Below are 22,034 nucleotides of genomic sequence, written 5' to 3'. Positions count from 1 at the left end.
AATAATCCCAACCCTCTGAAACCTATTCAATATTAGATTAATTAAGACTGAAATTCTAAAGGCGAGTGTATATTAGTCTTAGTCTTCTTCAATTACAGTTTTGGACATACTAATACGATATCACACAATCACTATCACAAATTATTGACTAGAATAGAATTATTGTAAATATTTAGTCAAGGAAGAACAGAAAACACTGAAATTTATAAGCATGTGTTAATCTCATCTGTTGTGGTAGCCATTTTGTAAATGCATCATGTTATACAAGTTGATACTGCAATACATAAAAGGACTTATAGCAGCCATTAACAGAGCAACTCCTAGCATTGGCCTATAGGCGATCCAAGCCATGGCAATGACGAACAAAGCTACTGAGAGGGTAATCATTAAATTGGAATAATTGCTTATTTCTTCAGAGAACATGCCTCGAAGCATAGGCATATTGTTGACTGAAAAAAAAATCTGTTAGTTTATATTTGTACATCAATAGTTGTTTATGTTCCAAAATATTATAGTGAACTTACAAGCTATTCTCAAAAGCCTAGCTAAACAAACACTTGAAGCATATAAAATGAACATTCCTAGTGCTCGATATTTCCATGTTTCTATTTTAGCATCGGAATGCTCTGCAGAAAACATATCATCAACGCTAAGTATACCATGTCTTATTAAGGCAATCTCTTGTCCTTTTGAAGTGACATAAGGTACTAAAATACCATCTTTCTGCATTGCAATGACAGTGACCTGAAAAAGGAGTTATGAAGCTATAAGTAATATTTATATCATATATATATTTATAAATATGTGCAACCTACTGGATCCCCAGATAATCCTGCATAGTAAAACTGAACCCTTATATCTCCTACTTCTGGATTCCAGACATCCTCACAATGATAATATATACCCAAATGAAGCTTGATATTTTTATTATCTGGTCTCTCATCGCTAGTAACCTCTACAAAATCATTGAACTTTTTTTTTATGTGTTTCCCAAGAGTTATGCGACCTACTCTTACAAATGGGGCCAGATAAGTATGTGTCTTCAAAGGCATTTCACTAAAACAATATCCTTTACTTAATAATATACATCCATTCAAATTATACAAACTTACATAGGATTCTGGTGCCCATGACGTATATAAAAACTACTACTATCAACAAGTTTATCCCTCCATTCTGTATCATAATGGTAGTCTGCTATATCTGAGCTAGAACCCATCTCATTTGTACTTCTGGTGCTAGAAAAATGTAAATAGTCTCTCATGCCATTTTGAAATCAAAGACACTTACATAACTTCTTCTACCCATTGATACATCTGAACTCTTCGTTTCAACTTCACCGATTGAATTGATATACCATAATCTGGTTCTGTGAGGGGCTCTTCAACAATAATAGGTCCACTTATATGAATCAATTCCCCATCATATTCCCTTTGAGCAGATTCATATGAATTTAAGGATAAAACGCTATTGTAGGCTTCGTCTAAGATATCTGCATGGTGAACTGCCCGTCCCTGAACGAAAATGATTAATCGAATTTATTCAACAAAAATCTTAAACATACCTCGTTCCACGTTAGAAGCCAAACACCCGTACAAAATAATGCGATGCCTATAATTGAGGTTAACCAGCTTCTATAAAATTCATCACTAATGGAATTCATGAGGGAATTTGTTAAGAAAATATTCAGGGTAGATTTGATCTGTTTTAAGCTTTAAAAATTATAAAGCAACTTTTTGTTATTCCACACTTTTATGCCTGCTTTGCGAATTGCCTACATGTTGGATGCATCTACTATCAAAAAGTCTGATCAGAAATAAACATTTATTTCGATATATGCAAAATATCAGATACTCTGATCTGTCCTTGCAACAAATGCAACAATTACTATTCAATTTGCCATTTAATAAATGATAGGATCATGATAGGCTAAAATAATAATAATAATTGACAGAATTGACATTTCGATAAGATATATGACATTGACATGCGAAATTTCACATTTCAATCAAACATACATGACATTTAAAAGCATTTACGGCAGAATAATCCGTAGACTAACAAATGTATAGTTTTTGCCATTTATAATGAAAAAGCTTTACATTAAGTTAAAGACTGGAAGATGAAATCCTGAAGAAAGTATGTATGTTTAGTGGAATTGTGCTTACTAGAGGTAGTGTGCTAGGTTGATGTTATTTGAAGAGGAGGCGTGTTTTTGTTGTATTTAGTTTTTATATTCTTTATTATTTGTTATATATATTTTTTTATAATAAAGTTTTAAATTGAAATTATAGTTTTCATATCGTTGAATATTTTATGTTTTGTCATTGATAGTGTGATTAGTTTGATTGAAATGAATATTTTTTTTCGGGATTCGACATGGATTGTTGAGTAACTCAGTTTATTACTCGAATATTGCTTTGTATTCTTCCACTCCGGAGTTATTTTCATTTCGACTTAGTGTATGTGAACTTTTTCACAGTTACTGATATGGAAATGGTTGTAAAATGAACTATTAAAATGCGGCCTGCAGTTGTGACAATATGGGTGTTCATAAATCTTCTGTTTTTTGGGATGTGTGGATATATGTATGTTCTTTGGTCACAATATTGGCTGTATATGGTAGGAGAAGTTAATCCAACCCCATCCCCTTACGATCAGCAGATCTATTTCTACAATCACGGTTTCATGCCAACCGAAAAGTATATTCTTATTCCCAAGCGCAAAGAAGAAGCCAAAATACGTTCGAGAAAACATTTGAAAGATAATTCAACATTCACGGTGGTGAAAGACAGTAAACCCAGATTTCCAAACGTTAGAAACTCGAATTTTGAATTAGACACTAGAAAATACAGGTGTAAAAGAAACACAAATGATTTCGACTGCCTGTCCAGAACTACCGAGTATAAGGAAAAACTTTTGAGGGAGTTCAGAAGGGTGATTTTAGATGAAAGTAGTGCCTTCAAGTCCGGCTCAGAGAACCCTTATAGTGTACAATTCGAGGGGCCGAGAGAAAATGTTGAGAGTAAAATACCGGACGATGTTCTTTGCGACCTAAAGAGGGTAGAATTTGGAACGCTGAAAAGATCGGATTTACCAGTGGAATCGTATTTGAGGCCATTCCTACCGAAGAGGGCTGTTTTCGAGAATAAATTCTTCAATACTTGCGCTATTGTAGCCAGTTCCGGTGCACTGTACGGCTCCAATCTGGGAAGATTCATAGGTGAGTACGTATAATCAACTGAAATGATGAAAAATGTAGGTAATGTAATTTGAAAATATTTAGAGTTTTTTTCAAAATAATTGAAAATGGTGAAGATTTTTCAAAAAAGTGGGATCTCCCGTTTTTTTATATCATAAGTATTCATAAGAATATCAAATCCCAATAACTCAGCCGTTGACCCAAGGTATGGCGTACTGATGATTTTGCCATAAGCTTGTGCCAAATCTCAATATAAAGATTTGAAATCGGTATAAAGAAATTAGCGGGTTTGACGTAGAAAAAAAAATTTTCAGCCGAGATATTGATGTGACTTGTCAGATTAGAAAAAATAGGTTAAAAAAGTATATATACAAGATACCTATTATTTTTTTCAGATTCCCATGATCTCGTACTGCGCTTCAACAATGCTCCTACAATCAATTTCGAAAAAGATGTCGGCAAGAAAACCACAATCCGTATCTTGAACTCCCAAGTGGTTACCAAAAAGGAGTTCGATTTCTTGAACTCCAACTTGTACAAAAATGTAACGTTGGTGGCTTGGGATCCTGGCAATTATTCGTCGAGCTTAGATGAATGGATACGCAAACCTGAATTTCAACTTTTTGAGAACTATATGGAACATAGGAGAACCGTGGAAAAGTCGCGATTCTACCTGGTGGACCCGAGAACTTTATGGGGTCTGTGGAGATTTTTGCAGAGTAACACGATGAGTAGGCTTAGGAAAAATCCTCCTTCATCGGGATTTTTAGGTGAGTCCCTCAGTTATTCATCTGTCTCATTCAATAGACTCGCTACAAATTCGGCTTCAAAACGAAAACAAAATAAAAAAAAACAAGAGGAGCAGTAGGTAAATCTATATGTAGATGAAAACGGAGCCCTGTTTTGTGTTGTCATCGCATAAAAAGTAAAAACGGCAAAACCGATTTTATTTATTTTCTCTTTGAAACCTTCCTCATTTTTTGTAGAAGGTTTTAACGAGAGAAAAATTCGAAAAAGTGTCCTGGGAAACAGAGAAAGTCGAGTTAACCAAACGAAATTTAAATTTCGTGCGTAAGTTTATGTTGGTTGGTTCACCCTCCACAGAAGAGTGATTGACACTTGATGGCGGATTACAAATGCACTTAATGAACAACACTATCTCGATATTTATTCGAGGTTCTCATAATGTTCAGCATGTAGTAGGTATGTCGATTTTAAGTAGTACGAGGATTTATTGATATCTAGTTAGCCTAGACCAGTTCCATGCATAAAAAAATGTTGCGTTACCATAGCAACAAACAATAACTCATTAGAAGTGTCAGTGCGAAGTTAGAGGTCAAAAAAGTAAACCAGAGTTAAGTAATAAATTAAAAGAAAGAAGTGGTCCACCGAAATTGTGAAAATCGAAAAATTGGAGTATCAAGCCATCATTAAGTACCAGTGTTTAAAACGGTTAAGAATTAGACAGATTTACGAAGATATGCTTAATAACCTTGGTGATCAATGTCCTTCGTATGCGACCGTGAAAAATTGGACTGCAAGCTTCAAAAGAGGTAAATTTTCCATTGAAGATGATGACCGATCGGGAAGGCCAGTTTTTGTGTCAGTCCCCGAAAATATCGATGCAGTTCATGACATGATTTTATCAGACCGTCGAATTAGGCAAAAACGGATAACGAAGCACTGAATATTTCATACGTACGCGTTCATCATATCAAAGTATCATGCATACTGATTACTCTGGCGTGACATGGCCCACGTCATAATGCGCATGATTCAAAAATCTAACTTAGGATTATGCGCGGAAGCGCTCAAATCGGTTGGTAATGCACTTCACGTCACAGTCTGGCAGACCAATTTGAGTAATTTGTATGCACCTCTAGTCTTAACATAACTATCGCAGGGTATTTTTGTTCAAGCTCTTCTTGTTGTACAAGATGAGAATATAGAGAAGCAAAAATTTTTCGTGGTTTGGCTAAGAATTCAGAAAAGCGAGGGTCTTAAAGAGTTTTTCTTTATGTTCGATAGATTGTTTGACTTTTACTCGGGATATTTTCGTCATTTTATCGACATTTAACAGTTAAAGGAATAACGCTATTTCATGAAATTCTCTTTTTCTGGAATTCTGGTGATAATAATCTTATAATTAAAATGATCAACAGCATTGACATTAACGTGCATAAGGGGACTTATGATTTAAAAAATAGTTATCTTAATTTTAGGTGGAAGATGCTACAGTTTTGTTCATAGTTGGGTACAGTTCTAAAGGTAATATGAATTGCAAAATTTTTTTTGGCCTCGTCGAGTATGGTGCACAAGTACCTATCGTCTAAGTGCAAAATCTTATATTCGTAGAGGATTTCTTCCTATTCCCGGACGTCAACCTTTTTGGTTAATGTTGTTGACTCCATGTTGGAGTTGTTCCGAAAGGAGCCAGAAATTTTAAACGATCTCGAGGTGATCATTTTAGAACTCTGGGAGTCATTTTCTTTTGAACTAATTAATTAAATTTAGAGCATGTTAACCGAAGCACGGCCGTCTAAAGACCGTCTAAAGACAGGGGTTTAGAAGGCCGTGACCGAAGTGTCAGAGAATCATTCAAGCTAGAGAAGGATCAACGCCATACTGAAATACTTGTTTCGTGAAGCTTTCTCTTTAGTTTTCTCAAAAATTTTAGATTTTTTTATATGTATCATGTAGTTAGACCAGGCTGTGTATTGAATGTTATTATCGAAATTTAAGATTGAAAAATTCTGCTCTTAGCTTTTTAGCTTCATTTTTCTTTCGTTTTCAGGTCTCAGGCTTCTTCTGCCCATTTGCGGATCCGTTGATTTGATCGAATATATTCCTTCGACTAGGGTCACCAAACGTTGCCATTATTACGACACAGATATTAACGCAGCCTGTACTTTTGGTGTGTGGCATCCTCTCGCCGCAGAAAAACTGATAACTTATCGCTTAAACGTCCTCAACGATACTCAAGTGTTTCAACAGGGATTTGTGAGGATTCCTGGATTCAAGAAGATGAACTGCTGAATGACATATTTTACCAGTTTGAAATACATCTACAATTTCGATGTAAAAAACGACTGGATTAGATAGCCTAATTGTATATTGAACCTTGTGTTGAAATCGGAAAATTGATTTGTTGAAAGCTTGGAAATCATATGAAAGAAATAACTGATTATCGAACTTGGCTTATTGTTCGCTGATTTCCTTAAACTTTACTTGATGAGATACAAAATTTATGTTATTTTTGGATAGATGGATTGAACAAGTATTTTATTGCAGATTAGTCCGATTTTCATGTTTGAACAACAGCATGCTGTTTCTAAACTTATATACCTACCTACTATAAAAATTTATTAATTATTTGTTGAGTTTCATAATGAAATTAAAACAAAAATAAATCAAAATAATAGTTGTTTTTTTATGAATTCTGCCCAACCTTTTTGAAAATATCGCTAAGCAAGCTTCAGGTTTCCAAGAATGGATCATAATCAAGGATAACATACAGGCTATACTGCTTTGTTTTTTGGACAAGTTTATTTAACTTAGTGGAAACCGAAAGAATGATTCATTATCCCCATCGGCCCAGCAGTTCCCCCTTTTTCTGTGTGAAAGTAACATTTTCTGAAAGAACAAATCTAGTATTAAACCTCAAAATTTCATCGACCCCGTTGCAACCGTTCGTTCTTGACGAATTTTTAACCGACCCCATCTCTTTGGGAACTTGATGTTAAATCGTTAAATTTGCTTTTCAGTTGGCATCTTTAGGGGGCCGTATCTAAGAAGGTTCATCTATTAAAAAAAAAATATATATTAAAGAGCCACCTCATTTTTCGACAAGGAATCATCTTTACATTTTTTAGAACTATTCATTTACACCCTAATGAGTGTGAATTCATGATTAGTCCGGAATATTGGTTGAATAAATAAATGGGTAATTGAAGGATAAAAAGTTCAACCATGATCGTCACAGCCGGAGTGGAAAATTGAAATTACGAAAAGTGGAAATCACTCACACTGATTTATTATGGGGATATCTACCAGACTATATCTTTTTATCATCTGAAGACGAGTTTCACGTTGGATTTTGTAAGATGCCTACACGCAATAAAGAATGATAAGACAGCGGTTTCCTTACGGAAAAAAATTCAAAATTCAGTATAATTACCGAATCCGTGCCATAAGTTGCATTTGGTAGCTTGGTGTCGCCGGCCCAAAATGAAAATTCTTAATTTCGTGCTCCCCCTAATTTTTTTATGTTTGAAATTGTGTGAAAGCAAGCCTAAAATTCAAAATGCATTGGTGAGTTGAATATTTCATTTTGAGAGTTGATATTAATTTTACATATTTATTTTGATTTTGTGAATTAATTTTCTATAATAAGTTTTATTAGAATAGTCGCCCATAAAAGGCTGAAAGAAACGATTTCATTCACGTTTTTTTTTACGCAAAATCGATAATTTTGCTCAGTTCTTCATTATGCACAATAGAATTTACATGAAAATCTTCTGTACTAAATATTCTACACTATATCGAAAGCCCCATCAAAATCTAACTTCTAGTTCAAGAGTTATTCAAGGACAAACAAACACACGAACCACTTTTCTAATATTATAGTACAGCGATATATTGATTGGACCATCACTCTGCGCTTTTTCCTACTTAGAGATTTCGTATTAAATATCATGAAATTTCAAAATTGAAGCCCCCTTCGTCATCAAAAAGACTCCGTAGCACCTCAGGATACGTTCTGAAAGAGCCTCTTTAAATTATCACTAAACTGGAATTCATTTGTGCCTGCTACATGTTGGCCAAATGATTGGTCTCCGCAGAGGGGTCATATGATGGACGCCTCAAAACATATCACTTTCCATTTTAGGACGTAGGTGGATTCTATATTTCTACCCCTTGAATCTAGTTCTGCAATTCATGAATATCCCTTTTTTCCTTATTTCAGATGTATCTTTCACAATATGGCTACTTGGAACCTAATGCTATGGGTAATAGCTCATTGGTAAATGCAAAAACGTTCAAGAAAAGTTTGAAAGAATTTCAATCATTCGCAGGAATACCTAGAACTGGTGAGTATATTGGATTAGGTGGTGCGCTTTAAGATCTTCAAAGAATGGTGTTTTCTGTTGCAGGAAAACTGGATAAACTCACATTGGAAGTAATGAGCTCGCCAAGATGTGGTATTGGAGACAAGGTTGGCACTCCTGGAAGGACGAAACGATATGTGACACAGGGTATGTATAAACAAAATGCTCGGTGAAAAGATGAACACAGGTCGTTGTCAGACTTTCATGTCATAATTTGCAATTTTCTCAAATTTTTTCGTTCGTTTGTAAATACTCCAACTCCGAAAAAAAGGCAAGGAAATTGAAGTTTTCAGCGTAGGTTTATGTTCCGAACGAGCCCTTAAAGTTCGTTGCTGGACAGAATCCGGCAGGTTGTTGCAGCGCTATGGGCACCTTGAATTTTTTTTCTCAATAAAAAAGATATTTCAGTACCTGGATGAGTGAATGCTCTAGTTATGGATTTGGACAAGGATTTTTTGATGTAGTTTGAAGTTTCGTCTTTTTTCAGGGAGCAAGTGGCGTAGCAAAAGTCTCACCTATAAGATAACGAAGTATACGAATAGCCTTGGACGTGAAGAGGTAGACAAAGCGATACAAGACGCCTTCAACTTATGGTCGAAATACACAGATTTGACATTCGAACGGTCAGACAGAGGTAAGATAGACATCAGGTTCGAAGAGAGAAATCACGGTGATAACAGCGCCTTTGATGGACCAGGAGGAGTATTAGCTCATGCCTACTTTCCTGTAAGTTTAACTTAATTCGATCAGCATATTATTATCTCCAAACATAGGCATTTCTACATATACTCATTCATACGTCTTTATGTAAATGACGTACGTACGTTTTTCAATCAGGCCAGTTTGCATCCAATTCAGTCTCATTTCTATTGCCATTTGAAAAACGTCCGTTCTTTATGTCAAACCAAAGAGTATCAAATCTTTGATGGGACCCTGTATAGGAAACGTTGATGTCAATTGGCTAGGATTCAGTCTCTCTGGACTCTCTCACAACAACGTCAATTTCATTCCTTTGTTCTAATACCCCGCTCAAACCTCAGAACATATAGAATGGACTAATGAACATTCAGTGCTAGAAATTAATGTTTTGTAGTACACACATTCGATGTTTCTCTGTCTAGCGCGACACTAAGGCAGTGGCGTTATGTTGAAAAAGTTACATACTACATATCCTATTCGTACTGAAAATTGTGACAATGATGTCCGAGTCAACTGTCTCAATTGTGATTGGTGACACTAAGCAACTATCACACTCCAGTCTTTGGAATGTTTATTTTCCATTCCATGTATCTGTTCTAAGGACCAAACAGTCGTCTGAAAAAGTGAAAAATATCTATGGTATGCTGTTGACAAATTTGACAATGAACCTTATAACATGCGGTGACCCTTGAGAAATGGGCTGCCCAGATATGTCGATATGAGTAGGTACATATTGTATATCTTATATCTGACTAGCATACACATAGAGAATGGACTGAGCAATACCCGCATGAAAATGTCTATTCTGCCAAGAAGATATAGCTATGCTAGGGCAGCATATTTGGTTGTCTCTCCCACATTTTTCTGCTATATTTACTGTAGAGCTGAATAGGGAATGCTCAGTCCATTCTCTATTTGTCTATGCTGATTGCTGATTAGCGAGATCTGGACACTTGCACAGTACATTTTCGGCGAATTTCTTCACCGATCCGCAGACTGTAAAATTCTTCTACTCAGAGGACGAAGCGGCATGAATAGTCGAATCCATTCATATACAAATTAAAAAAACTGTTGCGATCTAAATCTAACTATTCAACTACCACCACTCAGACATGGGCGAGCGCAGAAATTTTTCTCAGGGGGGGCAAAATATCATCTACGGTTAGTTTAACTGAAAGAAAAATTTCTCTAACGGTAACTATCGAAAAATATCTAAAATGATGAAATCAACTAAATGAGCGTCAAGACCGCACGGTTGCATCGAGCTCCATAAAATCTTCAGATTTTTAACTAGAGGAGTTGCTCTTTCAGAATATATATATCACTTTTTCATCTACGGTTAGTTTTATTGAAAGAAAAATTACTCTTACGGTGACTATCGAAAAATTTTCAAAAAGATGGAATCAACTAAATGATCGTCAAGACCGCACGGTTGCATCGAGCTCCATAAAATCTTCAGATTTTCAACTAAAGGCGTTGCTCTTTCAGAATATGTATCACATTTTCATCATCTACGGTTAGTTTTATTGAGAGAAAAATTACTCTTAGGGTGACTATCGAAAAATTTCTAAATATGTAGTTGGAATCTTCCGATTTTTAACTAGAGGAATTGTTCTTTCAGAATATGTATCACATAGTGTTCCAAAAAGATGCAATTAAATGATCGTCAAGACCGAACGGCTGCATCGAGCTCCATAAAATCTTCAGATTTTTAACTAGAGGAGTTACTCTTTCAGAATTTGTATCACATATCCATCTACGGTTAGTTTTGTTGAAAGAAAAATTACTCTAACAGTGACTATCGAAAAATTTCCAAGAAGATGGAATAAATTAAATGATCGTCAAGACCGAACGGCTGCATCGAGCTCCATAAAATCTTCAGATTTTCAACTAGAGGAGTTGCTCTTTCAGAATATGTATCACATATACATATACGGTTAGTTTTATGGAAAGAAAAACTACTTTTACGGTGACTATCGAAAAATTTACAAAAAGATGGAATCAATTAAATGATCGTCAAGACCGAACTGCTGCAACGAGCTCCATAAAATCTTCAGATTTTCAACTAGAGAAGTTGCTCTTTCAGAATATGTATCACATCCAACTACGGTTAGATTTATTGAGAGAAAAATTAATCAAACGGTGTATTTTCAAAAAGATGGAATCAATTAAATGATCGTCAAGACCGAACGGCTGCATCAAGCTCCATAAAATCTTCAATATGATAAATATGGCCGATCTTAGATGCGCAAGATTCAATATCTAGTAATTTTGAATTCTTGGGCAAAATATTGAACGAAGAAAAAAGCATTTCATGTTCTTTTTGAGAATCTCGTTTCAAGGGCTGAAATCAGATGATCTAAATATTGGATGAATATAGATTTTTTGAAGTAGGTAATCTTCAGCTTCATAATTAGATATACATTTGTCCACCGCAAATTCGTGGATTTCCAATCTCTATATTTGAGACTCTGAGCAATAGATGATGCTTTGGAAAAAATTTCTGTGAAGCATGCATCATCGGAACGATATTTTCCACATATATCTATTTAATTTATTTAAAATTTATGTGACGTTGAACATCAACCAAATTGATAAAAACACCTTGCAGTGTATTTGCTATTGGTTCCAATATATTTGAATATTTACTTGCTACCGTTAAACAAACCACAAAATTGAAAGAGTTTATTTCTGCTCATAACTGAGCAGCTCTTTTGTTGTTGAAGAATTCATTGAATTTTTTTTTTTTAATATAGTGTAACCAGTCCGGCCCTTGCGGTCGGACCTTTCGAGAACCAGAGCGGTCGCGAAAGGTTCCAGAATAACCGCGAATCTACCTGAATGTTTCCGGCGCCTATATAAGCCCAGCGGAGGAGCAGGTAGGAAGAACAAGTACAAGTACAGATATAGTTCACAGTGCAAGCGACTAGTGGAAATAAATACGAGTGGAAATAAATAGTTGTGTCATAGTTAGTTTGTGAATTATAAATGTATTAAGTGTAAATAAATAATTTCAATAAGTTGGACGTTTTAATCAGGCGAAGAAAACGTTACATTGGTGTCAGGTGTGGGGTTCAACATCGCTCGAATTAAATAAATAATTTTGGATATTTGGAGTTCATGCCAGTGACCACAAGACTGCAGAACGCGATGGAGACTGAAGCGGTAATGGACTTTTTGAGAAAACTAAATGAGAAAATGGACGAGAATTCTTGTAAGTTGAATGAACAAATGGTCCAAAATGAAGAAAATTCTCGAAAATTGAATGAGAAAATGGACGAGAACTCTTGTAAATTGAATGAGAAAATGGACCAGATTAAGGAAAATTGTAATGATGTGGTGAGTCAACTTACAGATAAATTGGATAAGAAACTGGAAGCCATAAATGAAAAATTTTATAAAGTAGACGAGAAGTTCGATATAGTAAACGAAAAATTTAACGAAGTTTATGAAAGAGTTGATGAAAAGTTTGACAAGGTTAACGACAAGTTTGAAGAAATGGCAGGAATAATTGAACATCATTCCAAGTTGATAGATTCCTTGAAAAGAATGTCAAACAGAACAGATATTCTGGCTTCAACACCCTACAGCACAGCGAATGCGGAAAATGACGGCGAAGGTAGTAGAATGAAGATCAAGCCTCCAACGTTTGATGGAAAAATACCCTGGTCGACATATCAGAAACAGTTTGAAGCTGCTGCGCTGGCGAACAATTGGAACGAAAACGAAAAAGCCACGGCATTAATTATAGCTCTACGAGGAGAGGCACTCAACATTTTGCAGACGATCCCGGAGAGTCAACAAGCCTGTTACGAAGTTCTTACATCGAAACTTCAGATGAGATATGGTGATGCTCATCTACAACAAGTATACCATGCACAAATAAAGAACCGAGTGCAGAAAACAGGGGAAAATCTCCAGGAGTTTGAAGCTGATGTGGCGAGATTAGTCAGGCTAGCTTATCCATCTGCCCCAGATAGCTTCCTGGAACAGCTATCAATCCAGACATTCGTGGATGGGATAAAGGATAGTGAAATACAACAAGCCCTGAGACTAGCACGCCCTAGAACCATTGATGATGCCTTAGCCCAGGCTTTAGAAATTGAGGCAGCAAAGCAAGCGTCACATAGAGGACACCTTCGTGTAAGACAAGAGCAAGAAACAGATCGATCTGTTGAGGAGATTGTCAGAGAAAAAGTCCGCAGAATATTGCTTGCTAGGAAAAAGGATGCTGTGTGCTGTAACTGCAACAAAAGGAGGCATTTCAAGCAAAATCGTCCAGAATTTGAAAGGGCTACAGCTGGGAAAATAAAAGGATTCGCTGTGGAAGATAATGGCTCGACCAAAACCATTGAGTGTCTCCAGAATTCCAGCCATTGTTCGCGCCTGGAAGAAAATATCGATTTAAGGCGGACCACCGTAATCGAAGACGACTGGCTACCTGAAGAAATTCAAAGAGCACAAGAGGAAGATAACGACTTGAAAGTAATCCTGAGTTGGAAGAAGAGCGGTAGACGACCTACTTGGGAAGAAGTATCCAGACTGAGTCAGAATATAAAGTCGTATTGGGCACAATGGGAAACGCTGAAGATTGATGGAGGTCTTCTGAAACGTTGTTGGGAAAATGAAGATGGAACTGAGCAGAGACTTCAGTTGATTGTGCCGAAGAGCCGTATGACAGACATTCTGACCAGACTACATAATGGAACTTCAGGTGGACATTTCGGGATAACCAAGACATTGGAAAAAGTCAGGCAGCGATTCTATTGGCCAAATTGTAAGAGGGACGTTAAAGATTGGTGTAGAAGATGCAAGGTTTGCGCTGCTGCTAACGGACCTTATGGTAGAGGAAAAGCACCAATGAAGCAATATAACGTCGGATCTCCCATGGAACGAGTAGCTATCGACATCGCTGGCCCCTTTCCCGAAACAGACCATGGAAACAAGTACATTTTGGTAGCGATGGACTATTTCACGAAATGGGTAGAAGCCTACGGTATTCCTAATCAAGAGGCAAGTACGGTAGCAGATAAATTGGTCAGAGAATTCTTCTGCAGATTTGGAATACCTCTGGAGCTGCATTGTGATCAAGGCCGAAATTTTGAATCGAAGCTATTCCAAGAAGTATGCAGCAAATTGGGAATTCACAAAACAAGGACTACACCTCTTCATCCACAATCAGACGGCATGGTCGAACGAATGAATCGGACCATGGGAAAACATCTGGCCAAAGTAGTTTCTGATCACCAGCGGGATTGGGATGAATATTTACATCTATTCACCATGGCATATAGATCTTCGGTTCAAGAATCTACCAAGGAAACTCCATCCAGTATAATGTTCGGCCGAGAAATAAGGCTGCCTTGCGACTTAGAGTTTGGATGTGAGCCTGGAGAAGACGTAGCTGGGGAGGACTACGTTAGTAAATTAAGGAACAAGCTGGATTACATTCATGACAAGGTACGCAATCAGATGCAGCAAGCAAGTGATCGAATGAAAATGCGCTACGACATCAAGGCTATTGAAGGTGGATTCACCACTGGAGATCTGGTGTGGCTACATAATCCACAAAGGAGGAAAGGTTTTTCACCAAAGCTGCAGAGACAGTGGGAGGGACCGTATGAAATAATCAAGAGGATAAATGATGTAGTTTACCGGATAAGGAAGCTCCCCAGAGGAAAACCAAAGGTTGTCCATTTCAACCGATTAGCCCCGTACGCGCAGGACAAAGAAGAGGTACGTCTTGTGGAAGCCCCGATGCAATGTAGCAGCGATTACCAGAAGTTTATGGATTGTTATGGTGAGACACGCGTTGCACGGTTCGGCGTTACACAGGAAGTACATCAAGATCTCTTTACCGTGTCTGAGGAATACTCTCTCGCTCATTGCGTAGCGGAGGACCTTCGTATGAGCAAAGGAATAGCCAGAGTATTCAGAAATAAATTTGGACGTCAGGAACAAATATTGCGACAGCAGCCAAGAATCGGAAAAGTTTTGAAATTGAAGGCTGAAGGACGGTTCATTTATTACCTAGTCACCAAGCAACATTCCTATCAGAAGCCAACCTATCAGAATCTATGGACGGCACTGCATAGCTTGAAAGAAGACCTTCAACGCTTTGGAGTTAGGAAATTAGCTGTTCCCAAGCTCGGTTGTGGATTGGACCAGCTGAATTGGCGAGTTGTGCGAAGCATGCTGGAGGTGGTATTTCAGGGGACTGGTATACGGATCCTGGTGTGCAGTTTCAACCCAAAGCAGGCCAGGGAGTCTGGAAAAACTGTGGAGTGCTACTTCCATCAGAATGGCTACTGTAGGAATGGTGATGGGTGCAAGTTTCGCCACGGTCCTCGGAGAAATTCACTAAATCTGTTCTGGGACAGAACAGGCTTAAGGAGGGGACAGTGTAACCAGTCCGGCCCTTGCGGTCGGACCTTTCGAGAACCAGAGCGGTCGCGAAAGGTTCCAGAATAACCGCGAATCTACCTGAATGTTTCCGGCGCCTATATAAGCCCAGCGGAGGAGCAGGTAGGAAGAACAAGTACAAGTACAGATATAGTTCACAGTGCAAGCGACTAGTGGAAATAAATACGAGTGGAAATAAATAGTTGTGTCATAGTTAGTTTGTGAATTATAAATGTATTAAGTGTAAATAAATAATTTCAATAAGTTGGACGTTTTAATCAGGCGAAGAAAACGTTACAATAGTTTCAGAGTATTCATCGAAAACTCGCAAAGATTTATATCTAGCTGACTAATGAGTTTCACAAAACAAAGGATAATGTTGAAGGTGTTGTGCTGAAAAAAAAAATAAGGCGATCAGAATCAGAATCAGAGTGCATGGCCCCCCCCTTGCGGGCGCCCATGCACTCAGAGCATATGATGCTGACAATTGTTCCGGTCATTTTGACCTCGTCAGGGTAACACAAGTCCCACCTCGATTAAAATAGTACCAATTTATGGACCCGTTATTCGATGTCAACAGACACTATGACGTTTAACGAAGATTATAGTGTTCTCCAACTACTTATTATTGACTAAGAATTATGTTTATACTTGCCTAGCAATTTATCGATTCCACATGTTAGTTAATTTTGTCTTCGAACAATTTTTTTTTGGTCCTTCAAGCCGGATAAAATACATATAAGGATGCAAATATTCAAGTTCTCTATTTTTTTCAGCAATTTGGCGGTGCTACCCACTTCGACGACTCTGAACCATGGATTATTGGAGCTGGCTCAGGCATAAATTTGTACCAGGTAGCAGCTCATGAATTCGGTCATGCTCTTGGCCTCAGCCACTCTCAAGTAAATGCTGCTCTTATGGCACCATTCTACAAGAGACAGTGGAACAACGATCTTGATCGAGATGATATAACTGGAATCCAGAAATTATATGGAGGAAAAGGAGGTGGAACCGATCCAGCTCCTCCACCAGAACCAGCTCCTCCAGAAGAACCAGCTCCTCCACAAGAACCAGCTCCTCGTCCTCGAATTCCAGGATTTCCAGGTTTTCCGGGATTTCCAGGTTTTCCAGTTTTTCCTGGTTTTCCGAGAACACCTCGGTTCTTTCCCGGATTTCCACGCCATTATCCTGGATTTCCTATTCACCGTCGTGTTTTCAGGGTTAACTTTTGAAGTCGCGGGAAAATATACACAAAAATACAAAAATTGTAATTAGGTGGTTTTTGAATAAAATTTATGAGAATGTGATGTTTTTGGAGGGAGTGGGGCAATGGGAGCTAGAGGGTCAAAATGTCAAAGATGACTCAGACAATATGCGCTGATAACCCAATAAATAAATGAAAGGGCCCAGCAAATCGGCATAAAGTGTGTCCAAAAGAATGGGAGAGATATAGGCACATTGGAGGGTATTCGTCTCTCTCTTTAGTGTTTTGTGTTCTGTTCACATCGATCAACTGACTGCTTATGACGGTTTTGGTCAAAGATTATATCTATATCTATAATCTTTGGGTTTTGGTAATTACTCGTTTTAGTTGGGGAGCCCACGATGCTATATAGGGATTTATTTAAGCGTCGTGGAGAACTAGTGGATTTTGAAGATTAGATGGTAGAAAGAAAAATGGTTTTCTATATGATGTATGCACTTTCAGCAGTGGGGGAAGGTTCTAAAGGTTTTCAAAGATGTGAAAAAAAATTTTCAGGTGTACATACTCGAGTGTGTCAAATTAGGATACTCTATATATGCCCAACGTGTCTCTGATGATAAATTCATGTTAATCTGACAGTTTGCGTGGTGGGGCTGGCCGTTCGTTGAAAACGTTAAAAAAATTTTTTTCGTTCGTGTCAGATTTTCAGTGGATATGTTCATTGTAGGAGATATTTCAGAAAAACTGATTTTTGTTGTTTCGGCCGCTTGAATTGTCAGATTGAGAATGTATACTTTTCAACAAGTAATGACCACATATATCTTAATCTGATACGCTCGAACGAGTCAATGATGGATTTTTAACTATTATATTATTATATATATACAGGTCTATTTTTTGGTAGAGGTCTACATGGTCCAAGTTGTCTCCCCTTATATTAATCTGACACGCTCGTCTAAATCCCGAATTTCTCTCTTGGGCTCCCCAACTATTTTACTTTCGTTTTTGTGATTATTTCTGAAAGCGATCAATTTGGAAACGAGATATAAAAGTGTTCAGGATGCTCGAAATCACGATTAATTTTCGTTTGAAACTTGAGAAAAATAGGTTATTCCTGTTTGCGTAAGAAGATACAGAGTGCGATAGGTATACTCCAATTCTCAACTCCTGTTGGTACAACTATCCACTTTTTTCCGATTTTAATTTTTCCGTTACCCTGAATAGGGCTTCTGTAACCTTTGATTCAAAGCCAACTGCTCCAATACAGAAAATAATGTCACTCAAAGTCTGGAGCAAGTAGAATATTTTAGGCGTTTATATCAAGTGACGCAGATATGGATCGATCAAAAAGTAGGTATATTAAAGAACTGTATTTGATACCTATCCCAAAACATTAGGTACATATTGAAACGAGGTTTCAGCTGAAATGATGTTTCTATATCGTTCTCTGGAAGATAATCAAATTCCAGAATGACATCGGTAGATCGATATAGAAAGATTAATCAGCTTACATTAATTAAAAAGATTCGGTCCATTAGCATCGTTAAATACTACACAGAAAGCGTTCTGAACTTTAAACAAAGTGTACTCACAAGTTTCGAGGCCTATGAACCTTAGAGCAACAAGTGTTATAGCAGAGTATCATATGGTTTCAATAAAGTGTTAAATTGACTTCTAGGAATACTTCTTCACACTGTAATTACACATCATTATCAGGAATGGAAAAATAATGGATATGATCAGCGTAAGTTTGGACTTGAAGGGATAGTCCTGAATTCCAAGATTTCATATTGGTCATCTGGTGGAAATTTTTGATTGAGATAATTGTAATGAATTCACGGAGATTGTGTCTTTCATTTTCGCTGATTTCAGAACAATTCTCCCGCCTGCCAAACAAAAATGTTTGAATGTTGACCAAAAGCGTGCAAGGGTAGAAGCATCGCGTTCGATCTGTGCTCGATTTTGAAAACGATGTAGACTTCTTAAACCGAATTGGTTACTATGGGCGAGTACATTTCTACGATCCAGAAACAAAGCAACAATCGATGGGATGGCTACACTCTGGTTCAACAAGACCTAAGAAGATTCGTGTCCAAAATTCTGCTGGAAAGTTCTTTCTTCAGTTTTTTGGGATTGCCATGGAGTAATCATGATTGATTTTTTGGATAAGGGTAGAACAATAACCGGAGATTACTATTCCACATTACTGACCACTTTACGGGAAAAAATTAAAAAGAAAAGACGCGGAAAACTATCCAAAGCTGTTTTGTTTTTGTAGGATCCTGCACACAAATCTCATGTTGCCATGCAAAAAATTCGTGATTTAGGGTTTGAATTACTAGAACAGCCCCCTTATTCAGCAGATTTGGCTCCATCCGACTATCATCTCTTTCCTCAACTGAAAAAAAGTTTAAAAGGTCGTAAATTTTCTTCCAACGAGGAGGTAATAAAAGCTGTGGAGGTCTGGTTTGCAGGCAAGAAGAATCATTTTTTTTAAAGGTCTAGAGACGTTGAAGGTTCGCTGTAATAAATGTATCCAATTAAGAGGAGAATATGTAATAAAATATTTTGAGATTGAAATTTTGTTTGTTTCTATAGTAGGCTAAGAATTTTTCAATATATCGTCGTAGGTACCTTGTGTCTATTCCTATTCTATTCTCTATTTCTATTGAGCTCGTCGAACAAACTTGCGTACACTCAGGTCGAAACTGTTTCGGCAGTTTTTAGAGAAACGAAGAAAAACAATGCCTACTACGTTACGTCGCGCATGAATCACTTATTTCGTCAATGATGATGGTTATCTTCGTCGTCTGATACGGAAATGAAAAACGGAGGAAATGAAACTGTGATAGTTAGGAAATTGCGGTTAATATGAAGTAAACACGGATTTATTGAGAAAAGTGTCATAAAATGAGCGGGAACAGATCTTACGAAATTACGTGACTGTAACTGGGGGGCAACGCCCCATAAAGGATTGTCAACAATTAGATTCTAACAAGGTCACAATAAAAAAAATGATCCCTTTATCTTCTCCGAGAAAAACCTGGATATCAAACGGTGGATGGACATGTTTATTCCTTTTGCAAAATTGAAATACTTATATTGAACCATAATATTTCAGGAGAGATTCTAAATTTTTGAATGCTCTATTTGGAAGGTTGGTTATGAAAAAATTATGAAAGGGTTTTGTAACATCCAAGTAATGCCTTATACTTTTAACGGAAATCCACCCGCACATTTGAACAATTTACTTTTGAACGGTGTAATGGGTGTAAAAAACTAAAAAGGAATGAGATGGAGAATGAGGGAGGAGGAAGAGAAAAAGGACAAGGATAAGGAGAAGAAAAAGTTTAAGGAGACGTTGAAGTAGAACGAGAAGCTCAGAGATATATGGAAATCCCAGTTGTATGGTGAAAACAAAGTTTATCGAGTTCAACAGATCCACGAGAAAAAAGAAAAACATGAATTGTAGCCTGCGTCGTAACACTTCGATTCAGAGGATATATCTTTCTCGAATGCAGGAAGGTTAGAATTTGCAAAGTTTGGGTTACCAACACCATGCATCAACAAACATTGAAAATGGCGATAAGGATATTGAGAAGACTCACTCCTGGGAAATGTAGCTCATCATGAAATCATGAATAATGTTTTCTATTGACAGCTGAAAGGAGCCTTGGGGAAGCTCAGAATAATCGACATATCAATAGATCTTGAGCATATGGGAACACCTATCATGACACCGGAATCAAGATGGTAAGGAAGACAGAATATACACTCTGTATATTTCAAGAGTCTGAAAGACCAACAACTTCCATGGCATGCCATGATCAGCAGGAAACTGTTATGCATATCCTGTCTGCTGGTATTGTCCATGCTCCATTAGGTTATATGAAAAGACACTAAATGCGACTCTCCGAATTCTCTACTGCTACGATCTTGAAAAATTTCATGGTATACACTAATGGAGAAGATGGAAAAGATCAGAAAAATTTTTCAAATTTTCAGGTGATTCTCAACAGGCTGTAACTTGAAGAAAAATCATCGTAAAATCACTTTAAAAAATCGAATCGTAGCATCTCGTGTCTTGTTTTAAGTTCTGAAAATCATAAAAGTTTTTCCCATTTTTTTCAACCTTGAAAAAACTACTGACATCAAAATTTTTGAATTTTTTTTTTCATTTCGAGTCTACGAATTAAAAAAACTCAAGTAACAATGGCTCTTGACCTTGTCAACAATTCTTCATTTGGCGGTTTGACATATGAGATACGAGAACGGTTTTCTTATTATACAGGGAGGGCCATCCATAACTTTTCACCCCGAATAGCTTTGGGATGGAATAAAGAAAAAACGCTCAGACAGATCAAATTTTGCTGAAAAGGGGACAAATAAGGATGTTCAAATGAGTTTGATATCTCTACCCCTCTAGCCGCAACCCATAACAGCTATCATTTTTGAATAGGGAAAAGGGGTCGAGCAACACCTTGTTGGAAAGGCAATTCAATTTCCTCCATGAGTGTATTAACTTTTTCATCGCTTTATTATCATACAGAGTGACTCAGTATTCCATCAATAACTTTTAAACGCCGAATTTGGATCTTTGAGATGGAAAAAACGCTCGGACGGGTCAAAAAATGAATTCGATATTACTAACCCTTATGGATTGAAATACTGTTTCATCCTGTTTAATAGTTAAATAATAGAAAAAAAATAATACGCTCATGCAGGTAATTGAATTACCTTTTTAACAAAGCTACTCGTCCTATTATCTCCATTGAAAAATAATTGCTCTAAGTGGTAGCGGCTAGAGGGGTAGTGATATCGAATTCATTTTTTGACCCATCCAAGCGTTTTTTCCATCTCAAAGATCCAAATTCGGCGAGTAAAAGTTATTGATGGAAAACTGAGTCACTCTGTACAATAATGAAGCGATAAAAAAAAATACACTCATGCAGGAAATTGAATGGCCTTTCCAACAAGGTGCTGCTCGATCCCTTTTCCCTATTCAAAAATGAGAGCTGTTAGGGGTTGCAGCTAGAGGGGTAGTGATATCAAACTCATTTGAACACCCTTCGTCCCCCTTCCAACAAAATTTGACCTGTCCGAGCGTTTTTTCGTTATTCCATCCCAAAGCTCAAAATTCGGGGTGGAAAGTTATGGATGGCCCAGCCTGTATATTCTATTATTTTTTCCGTTGCCTGCTGGCCCCTGATGAAAAGCTGTGATGCTAGGATCTATGTCTATATGAATGCTTTGTTCAGCAACATTTTTCACTTGTTTTTTTGCAGTTTTCAGTTTAAAAAAATTTAATAATCTGAAAAGTTTCAAAAAAACATATGGATTTTTTCACGTCTAATGTTTTTCGAGTTATCTCATCAACATTTTGATGAGAAAATCAATATGTATCGATCTTATTCAACTT

At 37.1% G+C, this 22,034-nt stretch overlaps 3 protein-coding genes across 3 annotated transcripts; 2 read left to right on the top strand and 1 right to left on the bottom strand.

The window, feature by feature from the left end:
* Window positions 1-56: 56 nt before the first annotated feature.
* Window positions 57-1,917, bottom strand: LOC123311740 (transmembrane protein 43 homolog). The gene is made up of 6 exons (XM_044895811.1): window positions 1,565-1,917; window positions 1,291-1,514; window positions 1,113-1,238; window positions 816-1,056; window positions 525-744; window positions 57-449 (listed from the first exon to the last, which is right to left on the bottom strand). The coding sequence occupies exons 1-6, from the start codon at window positions 1,661-1,663 to the stop codon at window positions 223-225; spliced, it is 1,137 nt and encodes a 378-aa protein (XP_044751746.1). The 5' UTR covers window positions 1,664-1,917; the 3' UTR covers window positions 57-222.
* Window positions 1,918-2,001: 84 nt separating this feature from the next.
* Window positions 2,002-6,274, top strand: LOC123311739 (beta-galactoside alpha-2,6-sialyltransferase 2). Its single transcript, XM_044895810.1, has 4 exons — window positions 2,002-2,139; window positions 2,483-3,223; window positions 3,598-3,972; window positions 5,997-6,274. The coding sequence occupies exons 2-4, from the start codon at window positions 2,521-2,523 to the stop codon at window positions 6,236-6,238; spliced, it is 1,320 nt and encodes a 439-aa protein (XP_044751745.1). The 5' UTR covers window positions 2,002-2,139; window positions 2,483-2,520; the 3' UTR covers window positions 6,239-6,274.
* A 1,111-nt stretch (window positions 6,275-7,385) lies between these two features.
* Window positions 7,386-16,713, top strand: LOC123311328 (matrilysin-like). Its single transcript, XM_044895225.1, has 5 exons — window positions 7,386-7,513; window positions 8,169-8,292; window positions 8,356-8,457; window positions 8,798-9,036; window positions 16,188-16,713. The coding sequence occupies exons 1-5, from the start codon at window positions 7,430-7,432 to the stop codon at window positions 16,641-16,643; spliced, it is 1,005 nt and encodes a 334-aa protein (XP_044751160.1). The 5' UTR covers window positions 7,386-7,429; the 3' UTR covers window positions 16,644-16,713.
* Window positions 16,714-22,034: the final 5,321 nt, after the last annotated feature.

The sequence above is a fragment of the Coccinella septempunctata genome, chromosome 4 (genome assembly GCF_907165205.1).
Source record: "Coccinella septempunctata chromosome 4, icCocSept1.1, whole genome shotgun sequence".
NCBI classification, from domain to species: domain Eukaryota; kingdom Metazoa; phylum Arthropoda; class Insecta; order Coleoptera; family Coccinellidae; genus Coccinella; species Coccinella septempunctata.
Note: the sequence above shows the minus strand (reverse complement) of the source record. Positions and strands in the feature narration are given on the sequence as shown.

Bases quoted from the DNA above. Each gene is read 5' to 3' on its own strand.
- LOC123311740 (XM_044895811.1), bottom strand. From the start codon at position 1,663: ATGAATTCCATTAGTGATGAATTTTATAGAAGCTGGTTAACCTCAATT. The intron at 1,515-1,564 runs GTATGTTTAAGA...ATTTTCGTTCAG, and splicing joins GGCTTCTAACGTGGAACGAG to GGACGGGCAGTTCACCATGC. The intron at 1,057-1,112 runs GTAAGTTTGTAT...ATATTGTTTTAG, and splicing joins CATGGGCACCAGAATCCTAT to TGAAATGCCTTTGAAGACAC.
- LOC123311739 (XM_044895810.1), top strand. From the start codon at position 2,521: ATGCGGCCTGCAGTTGTGACAATATGGGTGTTCATAAATCTTCTGTTT. The intron at 3,224-3,597 runs GTGAGTACGTAT...TATTTTTTTCAG, and splicing joins CAATCTGGGAAGATTCATAG to ATTCCCATGATCTCGTACTG. The intron at 3,973-5,996 runs GTGAGTCCCTCA...TTTCGTTTTCAG, and splicing joins TCCTTCATCGGGATTTTTAG to GTCTCAGGCTTCTTCTGCCC.
- LOC123311328 (XM_044895225.1), top strand. From the start codon at position 7,430: ATGAAAATTCTTAATTTCGTGCTCCCCCTAATTTTTTTATGTTTGAAA. The intron at 8,458-8,797 runs GTATGTATAAAC...GTCTTTTTTCAG, and splicing joins GAAACGATATGTGACACAGG to GGAGCAAGTGGCGTAGCAAA. The intron at 9,037-16,187 runs GTAAGTTTAACT...TATTTTTTTCAG, and splicing joins TAGCTCATGCCTACTTTCCT to CAATTTGGCGGTGCTACCCA.